Raw genomic sequence first — 12,149 nt, 5'->3', positions numbered from 1 at the left:
CCCCCATGTGCATCTCTCATCTCTCCCCTCCCTCCCATGTGCATCTCTCATCTCTCCCCTCCCTCCCATGTGCATCTCTCATCTCTCCCCTCCCCCCCATGTGGATCTCTCATCTCTCCCCTCCCCCATGTGCATCTCTCATCTCTCCCCTCCCCCCCATGTGGATCTCTCATCTCTCCCCTCCCCCCCATGTGCATCTCTCATCTCTCCCCTCCCCATGTGCATCTCTCATCTCTCCCCTCCCCCCATGTGCATCTCCCATTCCCCCCACTCCTAGTTAATTGTATTTAAAAAAAAATAAAACTTGTTATACTTACCCCCATGCGATCCCTGCAGAATCCTGGCGCTCGTCCAAATCGCTGACACCAGGTTCTCCTGACTTCCGGCCATGTGACGGCGCCGTCACATGACCGGAAGTCAGGGGAATCATGAAGGTGCTGCCGCAGCAGCGCAGCGCTAAGATGTCCCGGACCCGGCGCTTAGCATGCTGGAGTCAGGGCAGTCATGCCCTGATGGCGGCCCTGCTGGAGGCTGGAGGGGCCCCCTCTCCCCGCGGACCGGCTGAAAAACCCCAACGGCCCGGTCCTGGTCCGCGGACCGGCGGTTGGGGACCTCTGGTCTAGATGACTACTTGCTCTTCCTTATAAGTGGAAATATAATTCAAAGTCAACAAGTATATGAAATTATTCATGCAATACAGAGGCGTAACAGAATATTGGTCTTGGCCACAAAAAAAGTAAAACCATACCTTTATGTCCCCTGATTGCAAAGCATTTTTTTGTTTGCACCTCTGTTAACATTACTCATTCATTTGTCTGATGAATGTAGTGCAGAGTGTCAAAGAAGCATGAAAAAGACGCTGACAATCATCATAGCAGCGCCAGCAGAGTAATATTTTGACATTTAGACTATTTTGTGTCCTCTTAGGACATCAGAACAAAGCAATTTAGCAGAAGACATAGAAGATTTGGATGCCACCAAGGAGAATCAAAAGCTCCAGGTACAGATAAAATAATCTTACGATAACGATTTCACGGGATGACACTACTGAGGCCAGTTGGACAGTCCCCATACTGACGGGTGAAAACTGTCCTGTTGCCAATTCAATCAAAATTATGTCATTAGATCTGCAAACAAATGGGGCTGCAGCAGAAGAACAGAGGCAAGCAAGAGAAAAAATAATGGTCTGCAATCAGAGTAAAGGAATAAAGGTGTGGTGCTAGGTAACAGAAAATAGCAGCTAATATCAGTAACACAATACAACATAAGAACACTATAATAATGGAAACTCTTGTAGATACACTTATGACAACCAGCACTGCACACCAGAAAGCTAGCATTATATGAATACAAGGTCGTTGTAGGTTAAACCACAGCGGTAAGGTTTGATTTTATTTAAATATTATAGTGTTTAAAGGGAAGCGGTCACCAGTGAATCGGGCTCTATGATTGCAGTCAGGTATGTTCTTCCAGTAACTGCTCTGACATTTCAGAGCCGGCTTCTCCTCCTACTGGTTTAGTTGATTGAAAGGCACACAGATGGGAAAGTTCAATCGACGAGAGCAGCGCAAGGAGAAGTCGGCTGGGGCATGGCGTCGTACTAGTCAGGTCTCTCCTTATGGTCCCTGACTGGCTCTTCAAACTAATTGTTCTCTCAAACACCATTGTGTTTAAAAGAATGACATACCTGGCTGTAATACAAACGGAAAGCTCTAGGTAAAATGGTTTTGTTTAATAAAAAAAGAACAAAAAAACCCTGTTAGAAACAAATTTTACATAAAAAAAAAACAACAACAAAAAAGATAGACAATGCATCGAAGCCTAACTTTTTCTCACACTTCTACAGTAAGCTTAGAAGCAAACTGTGGTAACCATTATCATTACCTGAATCTCCGCAAAGTGAGAAAATAGGGGTGCGATAGAAGGAATTTCCTTAACAATTAGAACATTCTCCTCCATAATTTGCAGCTCAGATTCATGCGCTTTCTTTTCTTGACCAAGATTTTCAGAATGGGTACTCTCAATTTCTTCACTATCATGAATACTAATCACAGCTGAAGAAAAGAAATATATATAATTTTTATTTTTTTTTTTCAAAAAAAGGGCCGCCATTCAAATACATACAAGCTGTTAATACTGAGAAGTGCAGATACCCCTGTCCATTTTACCATTTTCATTTCCAATCTGGTAGAACAGGGTTCCCCAACTCCAGTCCTTAAGGCCCACCAGCAGATCATGTTTTCAGGATTTCCTTACTATTATTTTGACCGATTGTAGTGTCATTATATGCGGTGGTTTCACATGTACAGACAACAAAAATGCGGTATTAGAACACAGCGTTTTGGACGCAACAAAAATATGCTGCATTCAAAGTGCTGCTGAGTGCTGATCGGAGGGACGTAGCGGCTAATGAACCAGCAGTGAGCTGTTATTTAATGGCCAGGGACCAGGCACCTTCCCAGGCTAAAAATACCAGCTCACAGCAGCCGCATAATTTACATGAATAGAAATGCTAATTAAGACTGGGTGAATGTGACTAGCTTTTGAAGTACAAAAACGTTGTAAAAAACGCATGTAAAACACCAAGGTTACTTATCGGTAGCCGGTTTTTCCTGAACCCATGACAGCACACCTTGAGAGGGTTCCGCCCCACCAAGGACAGGAAACGGTCTGAAATAAAAGGGAGGTACCTCTCTCTCGCTTCAGTTGGTTTCCTGTTCTTGATGGGAACCAGTCTGTGGAAGAAAAGAATGCTGTACCTGGATCTGTTCCGGTGTAAAAGAGTGGGCACCGGCCTGTGCACCGGGTTCCAGGCTTCAGAAGCGCCGTCCAAGGCGCAGTGGTCTGCGGGGAACCGGAGCCCTGCTCACCGCCTGCGCACGCTCTGACACGGCCCCAGGGAACCATGGACGGCGCTTCTGGAGCCTGGAACCCGATGCACAGGCCGGTGCCCGCTCTTTCACACTGGAACAGACCCAGGTACAGCATTCTTTTCTTCCACAGACAGGTTCCCTTCAAGGACAGGAGACCAACTGAAGCGATGGAGAGGTACCGCCCTTTTATTTCAGACAGTTTCCTGTCCTTGGTGGGGCGGATCCCTCTCAAGGTGTGCTGTCATGGGTGAGGGGAAAAAACGCATGTAAAATCTGCATGTAAAATCCGCATGCGATTTATCTGCCAAGGAGAGACAAAAACGCTCAGGAAATTTCAGCTTCAAATCCGCATCGTGCGCAAATACCCTTACACAGGTGATGGAATTACTGCCTGTGCAGGTAATGTAATTATCACCTGAGCAATACTAATGAAATCCTGAAAACGTGACCTGTTGGTGGGCCTTGAGCACTTCAGTTTGGGGAAGACTGTTGTAGAACATAAACCCTGAATCGAGTTTGCACTGCATAGATAGTTGTAGATAAAATAGGCCATACGCTTCAGGTTCTAGATGGCTGGAAAAGCCCATTAAGATTAAACTCCATTTTGATGCCTTTTTATGACAGCTGAAGATTGAATGCAGATATCTTAAGAAAAATGCAAGTAAGTTTTGGATTTTTTGAGGGGATGTTGTTGGGTGCTGGCTGTAGTTGAAAAGTGTTTCGATGGCAGATCTGCATCGCATAAATTTATGCTGACACTAGGCCACAGATAACAGCAGAGAATGCATCATATTTTATAAATACAAATTGCTGATCAATCTTCTAAAACGACCATCTTTACAGTGCAACCATGACAGACGAGCCATTCAGGATATCCCTAATGGTTTGCTTTAGTGTTCTTTGAGGGTCAGCTCGCATATGATCACATGCATTCAAGAAATGGCAAGTGTAAGGGGAAATGACATGGTCTTATCATGCACAGCCACACTTTGCACATTGTATTGACAGGCTGATTTTACAGAGGACCCAGCATATCTGCTTAGTATCGGCAACAAAATGGACATGCTGTGCATTTCATTACTCAAAGACTGTCCTCAAATCAACACCATTCCTCTGCAAAGTGTGAATAGGGCTTTAACCCCTTTACAACCCAAGGTGGTTTGCACATTAATCACCAGGCCAATTTTTACAATTCTGACCACTGTCACTTTATGAGGTAATTACTCTGGAACGCTTCAACGGATCCCACTGATTCTGAGACTGTTTTTTCGTGACATATTGTACTTCATGATAGTGGTAAAAATTCTTCGATATCACTTGCGTTTATTTGTGAAAAAAATGGAAATTTGGCAAAAATTTTGAAAATTTAGCAGTTTTCAAAATTTGAATTTTTATGCCCTTAAATCAGAGCGATATGTCACACAAAATAGTTAATAAATAACATTTCCCACATGTCTACTTTACATCAGCACAATTTTGGAACCCAAATTTTTTTTATTGGGGAGCTATAAGGGTTAAAAGTTGACCAGCGATTTCTAATTTTTCCAACAAAATTGACAAAATCATTTTTTTAGGGACCACATCATATTTAAAGTCACTTTGAGGGGTCTTTATGACAGAAAATACCCAAAAGTGACACCATTCTAAAAACTGCACCCCTCAAGGTGCTCAAAACCACATTCAAGAACTTTATTAACCCTTCAGGTGCTTCACAGGAATTTTTGGAATGTGGTTGAAAAAAAATTAACATTTAACTTTTTTCACAAAAATGTTACTTTAGACCCAATTTTTTTTTATTTTCGCAGGGGTAACAGGAAAAAATGGACCCCAAAATTTGTTGTGCAGTTTCTCCTGAGTAAGCAGATACCCCATATGTGGGGGAAAACCACTGTTTGGGCGCACGGCAGGGTTCGGAAGGGAAGGAGCGCCATTTGACTTTTTGAATGTAAAATTTGCTTGAATAATTAGTGGATGCCATGTTGCATTTGGAGAGCCCCTGATGTGCCTAAACAGTGGAAACCCCCCACAAGTGACACCATTTTGGAAACTAGACCCCTCAGGGAACTTATCTAGATGTGTGGTGAGCACCTTGAACCCCCAGGTGCTTCACAGAAGTTTATAACATGGAGCCGTAAAAATAAAATTTTCACATTTTTCCCACACAAATGTTTTTCAGCCCCAATTTTTGCATTTTCATAAGGGTAACAGAAGAAATTGCACTATGCAGTTTGTTGTGCAATTTCTCCTGAGTTAGCAGATACCCCATATGTGGGGGAAAACCACCGTTTGGGCGCGCGGCAGGGTTCGGAAGGGAAGGAGCGCCATTTGACTTTTTGATTGTAAAATTAGCTTGAATAATTAGCGGATGTGCCCCTGATGTGCCTAAATAGTGGAAACCCCCCACAAGTGACACCATTTTGGAAACTAGACCCCTCAGGGAACTTATCTAGATGTGTGGTAAGCACCTTGAATCCCCAAGTCCTTTACAGAAGTTTATAACATGGAGCCATGAAAATAAAAAAATCAAACTTTTTCCACAAAAAGGATGTTTTAGCCCCAATTCTTTTATTTTCACAAGGGTAGGAGGAGAAAATGGACCCCAAAAACTTTTGTGCAATTTCTCCTGAGTACACCAATACCCCATATGTGGGGAAAATACAGTGTTTGGGCGCACGGCAGAGTTCAGAAGGGAAGGAGCACTGTGTGACTTTTTGAACGCAAAATCGGCTGGAATCGAGAGCGGACCCCATGTGCGTTTGGAGAGCCCCTGATGTGCCTAAATAGTGGAAACCCCCACAAGTGACACCATTTGGGAAACTACACTCCTCAAGGATTTTATCAAGGGGTATAGTGAACATTTTGAACCCAGAGGTACGAGACAGAATTTGATGACATTAGGTCATCATATTGAATAAGTTGTCATTAGTCTTGAGCGCAAGGGCTCGCTGCTTGAGTTTGCATCGGGTACTCGGGTATGCACCATGTATCACGGGTGCTCAAGTGAAATGCTCGAGTCCCTGCCCGCATGTTTCACGGTTATTAGACACCCCAAAAAAAACATGCTGGGATCGCTCGTGCATGGCAGGCAATCCCCACAAGGTTTTTTTGGCCACGAAGTATGTGGGGCGGAGACTCGAGCACCCGCGATACTCAATGCATACCCGAGCACCCAATGCAAACTCAAGTAGCGACCACTTGCGTTCAACACTAGTTGCCATATCGTCATTTTTTTTTTCTTTTGAAAAAAAAAAAAACCAACCCTAACATTAGCACAACCCTAACCTCAACCCCAACCCCAGCGTTTATTTTTCACGCCGTTCCTAGTGCGGTATAAGTGATTAGACGACTTTATTCTTTGGGTCGGTGCGACTACAGAGATACCAGAATCATATCGGGTTTTTATGATTGACAGCTGTCACACACTAAAAGACACATTTTGTAAAATCTAGTTTTTGCATCGCCATCTTTTGAGAGCTATAATTTTTCCATATTTTGGTCGGCAGTCATGTGACTGCTTGCTTTTTGCGGGATGAGTTGACGTTTTTTATTGGTACCATTTTCAGGCACGTGCCATTTTTTGATCGCTTTCTATTCCAGCTTTTGGGAGGCAGAATAAACAAAAACCAACAATTCAGGAATTGTTTTTTTTTTAATTTTTTTTTATTCTACTCCGGGTGTGGTAAAATTGATAAGGCAGCTTTATTCTTCAGCTCCATACTTACTCCATACTCCATATTTATTCAGCTCCATACATCTAGTGACGCAGCCGTCCAGTGAGCGCAGCCTTGCTTCATACACTTGTATGGAGCGAAGCTGCGCCTCGTGTAGTGACGCAGCTGTCCAGTGGGCGCAGCCTTGCTTCATACACTTGTATGGAGCGAGGCCGCGCCTCGTGTAGTGACGCAGCCGTCCAGTGGGCGCAGCCTTGCTTCATACACTTGTATGCAGCGAGGCCGCGCCTCATCTAGTGACGCAGCTGTCCAGTGGACGCAGCCTTGCTTCATACACTTGTATGGAGCGAAGCTGCGCCTCGTGTAGTGACGCAGCCGTTCAGTGGGCGCAGCCTTGCTTCATACACTTATATGGAGTGAGGCTGTGCCTCGTCTAGTGACGCAGCTGTCCAGTGGGCGCAGCCTTGCTTCATACACTTGTATGCAGCGAGGCCGCGCCTCATCTAGTGACGCAGCTGTCCAGTGGACGCAGCCTTGCTTCATACACTTGTATGGAGCGAAGCTGCGCCTCGTGTAGTGACGCAGCCGTCCAGTGGGCGCAGCCTTGCTTCATACACTTGTATGGAGCGAGGCCGCGCCTCGTCTAGTGACGCAGCCGTTCAGTGGGCGCAGCCTTGTTTCATACACTTATATGGAGTGAGGCTGTGCCTCGTCTAGTGACGCAGCTGTCCAGTGGGCGCAGCCTTGCTTCATACACTTGTATGGAGCGAAGCCGCTCCTCGTCTAGTGACGCAGCTGTCCAGTGGGTGCAGCCTTGCTTCATACACTTGTATGGAGCGAAGCCGCGCCTCGTCTAGTGACGCAGCTGTCCAGTGGGCGCAGCCTTGCTTCATACACTTGTATGCAGCGAGGCCACGCCTCATCTAGTGATGCAGCCGCTCTGACCGTGAGTAAGCATAACACCCATTGTAGTCGATGAGCATGCTGACATCAATTTTTTTGTGGACAGATTGCCTGCAAAAAAAAATTGAAGACAAATATACGAATAGAAACATGTCTGCTTCTGATCTAATTTGTACATCAAATTCGTCCCCTAAATGGATCCATACAAAATAAAAGCGAACCCTCGGATCCATGTGCTCTAAATGGATGAGAATTGAAACAAACTGATGTAGTCTGGCTTTTTTTGTGCACAAAAAAAAAGAGGGGGACTCTAAATTAATTCTTAGTCTTATTTAATGCTCATGCAGAGGTTCTTGAAACTTGGTCTGAGCGCAGACCATAATGCACAAGTTATCTGCGGGTCTCACACCTTGATATGAACAACCTCATAGGCATAAATGTAGCAGAGGAGATATAATTACATTGCTAATTATGGTAAAGATTTCCTCCAAAGCCACATGTCAATCTCTGCCGCCTCTATACAATGGTGTGTGAGTATTTTATGCGCTTCTCTACCTGCAATCAAACATGAGCACACACAGGACATCATGGATGTGACATACCTTTCTCTGGTGTCTCCAGGGCTTCCACAATTGGGTGGTGGACATCTCCAGTTACTAGCACACGGTCCAGCTCAGCATGTGGCTGCTGTTCACTACCTGAAGAATTCACAGTTGTTGAAACCACCTTGTCCTCAGGTGTTGGAGCATCATGATACTCTAGTGTTGTCTGGTTAGACCTTGCAGACACATGGCTTGCGTCTTTGCTAGCCTCCATTTTGCTTGGGCTTCCATCTTGAATTCCAGATGAAGATTCATCCATTTCATCATTGTCTGTATTGGCATCATTTTCGGTAAGCATAGCCACTCTTTCTGCCCACATAGTGTCTCGACCAGACTTCAGAACAGGAGAAATTCTGGGCTCTTCTTGCTCAGTTGACAAAATCTGTTAGTAAAATATTGCTTAGTATTAAAAAAAAATGATGCGACAAAAAAAGAACTAGAGGAAAACTATTTAAGGTGTTAACGAACACAATTTTTTTTTTTTAACATGACATAAAAAGGTGCTCAATTCATAAATGTTAAAAACAGTGTAATATACTTACGTTAAGCATGCCCACATCAAATCAGACCACTATGCATAATGCGAGACTTACCCCTTTACTAAATTTCTTGCTAATTTGCTCCATAAAAGAGATTTTTAGTTGTCTGGACCGTAAAGGAGGTGCAATTGATCTTCCAGGGGAAACTGAAGGAGAGGCCAAAGGAGTTGTGTGTGTACTGGACCTCAGAACAGATTGGCGAGTGCGTGCAATATAGTCAGAAGCCCTTGTGCTTGCCATCAAGGCTTTTGCCTTCTAGAGAGAAACGCACAAAAAAAACGTTACTACAATAAGATTTGATGAGCAGCATCAACAAATGAACAGACCGTAGAACAAATGTTAGGACTCAAAGCCCGAGTAATTAATGGAGTAGAGCATAAAGCTATTGTGCGATGCATCTCAATCCTTTGCTAAACAAACTAAAAATGTATGATGCTGAACCCTTACCTTTACCACCAGAGGTGTCTGCAGCAAGCTAAACTCCGATGCTTTGGAAAGGTTTTTTATCGGTGTAGATTTGAGAAGACTTGATTGGACAGGGCTGGAAGTCAGCAGGAAAGATCTGCAAGGTGTTTTGTAACGGACATTTGCAAAATCTGTGCCAAAGGAGGGTTCTGCCAGGACAGGGTGGACGGGAGAGTCCAACAGCCTGTAACATACAAACAACTAGGTTTATAAAAGGCATCACAATTACACATGATAAAAAAATGCTATAACAATTAACAAGGTTGGTCCACACAGGACATAACTGATTACGGACGGGGAGCCCTTCTGTGTGTACAAACCAATCCAAAAGCACAGTAGGCAGCAGCATGGAAAAAAATGTACCACTAACCTGGAGTCTCTTCTAGTTTTCAATATTGGTTTACCAACAAAAGCATCATGTATTTCCATTTTGGCATCTTGAGAAACTGGACTTGGGCTTTCATCTGTCAAACTGAAGAGCAGAAAAATCACATTCAGCTATTTCCATCTCTAATAGGGTTATGGAATGGAAAAGTAATTAAAGAGTTTTTTCATGAATGGACAACCCACTATTAAATGGTCCCAGAATGGTGCTGCACAAAAGGAAAAAATCTTTTTTTTCTATTTCTATTTTATTATTATTTCCGCTTATTTTTCTACTCCCTTTCTTTTACCTTCTGGTATTTTCTCGGCTTTATTTTACCTTGGCATTCTATCTTTTCATTGCTTCCCCTACACAACTCATTCCACATATCCACATACACACGCCAGGAAAATATTCTCCATTCTCTCCTGTGGGAGGATCTCACTGCAGGGGGCATCTTCTTAAGTGACCACTTGAGACATAGTGATATGTCACCTCTGGTCACATGATCTCCACCTAATGCTCCATTAAGGCGACACGTGTTGTGCTGGAGCGCAACGTCACATGTCATTAGAGGTCACACGCCTTAAACATGGCGCGGCCCACATTATCAGCTTTCTAGATAAAGCAGCAGATAACACTTTGCGCTCTACGCACTGAAAGTTAGGCCATTCCTCAGCGCTGTTGCCACAGACCTTGTGCTATGTCTTTTCTCTCAGTCCTGCAATCTAGTAAATAATAATAATCTTTACTTATATAGCGCCAACCTATTCTGCAGCGCTTTACAATTCAGAGGTTCACACACAACAGTCATAAGTAACATAGCTAAAGATAATACAATAATTAAAGCAAAAATAATAATGACCCTGCTCGTAAGAGCTTACAATCTACAATGAGGTGGGGGGTGACACAAAGTGCAGGGGCCTATTCACAATAATCGTCCAGCCATCTTGAGGGGATGAGCGATAGATAAAGGCTGCATGAGCTCGTCACCAGCCAGAATCTGTAGAGCTTTTGGGTTCGGTGGAGACTTATGTTTGGAGAAATAATGAATGGGCTATAAAAATATAAAAACACTTCGATTAGGGAACGCGATAGGCCACCCTAAACAGGTGTGTTTTTAGGAAGCACCTAAAACCGTGTAAGTTGTGGCTCGTCCTAATTTCTTGGGGTAGAGCATTCCAAAGAATAGGTGCAGCTTGGGAGAAGTCTTGGAGCCGGGAGTGGGACGTATGGATTAGTGCGGATGTTAGTCGATGGTCGCTTGCGGAGCGTAGAGAACGAGTAAGCTGATAAACAGAAATGAGGGAGGAGATGTAGGGGGGTGCTGCATTGTGTAGAGCTTTGCGGGTGAGAATAAGCAATTTAAATTGGATCCTATAATGTATAGGCAGCCAGTGCAATGACTGGCATAGAGCGGAAGAATCTGAGTAACGATTAGCCAGATAGATGACCCTGGCTGCAGCATTAAGGATGGACTGGAGAGGGGAAAGTTGAGTGAGGGGGGGGGCCAATTAATAGAGAATTACAGAAGTCAAGGCGGGAGTGGATCAGGGCAAAAGTGAGGGTTTTTGTGGTTTCCAAGGAGAGAAAGGGGCGGATTCTAAAGATGTTCTTCAGGTGGCAAGAAATTGTATATGGAAGGTGAAGGAAAGATTGGTGTCAAACACAACGCCCAGACAGCGCGTCTGCTGGCTCAGCGTCATTGTGGTGCCACACACGGAGAGGGATATGTCAGATTTAGGGAGGTGAGTAAAAAGTGGGAGCAGAAGTTGTTCAGTTTTAGAAAGGTTGAGTTTCAGATAAAGAGCGAACATGATGTTGGAAACTGTGGACAGACAGGATGAGGTGTATAGTTGTGTGTCATCAGGATAAAGATGTTACTGAAAGCCAAATTTGCTGAAGGTCTTTCCAATTGGGGCAGTGTAGAGAGAGAAGAGAAGTGGGCCAAGGACTGAACCCTGAGGAACCCAAAAAGCAAGAGGAAGGGGGGGAAGAAGTGGAGCCAGCGAATGATACACAAAGAGCGGTCAGATAGATAAGAGGAGAACCAGGAGAAAGCAGTGTTTTTTTAAGCCAATTCAGTGGAGCATAGAGAGGAGGTGGTGGTCAACGGTGTCGAAAGCTGCAGAAAAGTCAAGAAGAATGAGCAGAGAGTAGTCACCGTTACGTTTTGCTGTCAGAAGGTTCATTGGTTACTTTGAGGAGTGCAGTTTCTGTAGAATGTAGAGGGCAGAAGCCGGTCTGTGATGGGTCTAGAAGAGAGTGAATAGAGAGGTAAAGGGTAAGGCGGGAGTAGACCAGGCGCTCCAAGAGTTTAGAGATAAAGGGGAGATTGGAGACTGGTCTGTAGTAGTTTGTGCAGGAAGGGTCAAGAGAGGGCTCTTTTAATAATGGAGTAATGATGACATGTTTGAAGGAGAAGGGGAAGTTACCAGATGAGAGGGAGAGGTTGAAGATTTTAGTTAGGCGAGTAGTGATGACTGAAGAGAGAGACTGGAGTAGGCGAGAGAGAATAGGGTGCATGGACTGGCATGAGAAGAAGAGAGGAGCCTGGAGACTACTTCTTCTGTGACTGGGTCAAATGTGGAGAGTGATCCAGAGGAGATGTGGGGAGGGATGGGAGTCACGGAACATGGTGGCTGGGAGCTGATTTCCTGATAAATGTTCTCTGCGAAGTAGGAGGCCAGGTCGTCAGCACAAATGTCTGTGATAGGGACCAGCACTTTAGG

At 44.3% G+C, this 12,149-nt stretch overlaps 1 protein-coding gene across 1 annotated transcript in view; it reads right to left on the bottom strand.

The window, feature by feature from the left end:
- The window catches only part of LOC141231541 (protein ELYS-like), a 114,367-nt gene that overhangs the window by 17,425 nt on the left and 84,793 nt on the right, over positions 1-12,149 (bottom strand). The window contains exons 26-30 of the mRNA XM_073667725.1: positions 9,424-9,525; positions 9,036-9,237; positions 8,643-8,843; positions 8,050-8,431; positions 1,885-2,054 (exon numbers count right to left, since the gene is read on the bottom strand). Coding sequence (XP_073523826.1) covers positions 1,885-2,054; positions 8,050-8,431; positions 8,643-8,843; positions 9,036-9,237; positions 9,424-9,525 — 1,057 coding nt within the window. The remainder of the gene's footprint in view (positions 1-1,884; positions 2,055-8,049; positions 8,432-8,642; positions 8,844-9,035; positions 9,238-9,423; positions 9,526-12,149) is intronic.

This window comes from Phyllobates terribilis, unplaced genomic scaffold (assembly GCF_046119375.1).
Source record: "Phyllobates terribilis strain yellow unplaced genomic scaffold, ASM4611937v1 Scaffold_520__1_contigs__length_1232081, whole genome shotgun sequence".
Lineage (NCBI taxonomy): Eukaryota > Metazoa > Chordata > Amphibia > Anura > Dendrobatidae > Phyllobates > Phyllobates terribilis.
The sequence above is the reverse complement of the archived record's forward strand: the minus strand, read 5'-3'. Positions and strand labels throughout refer to the sequence as shown.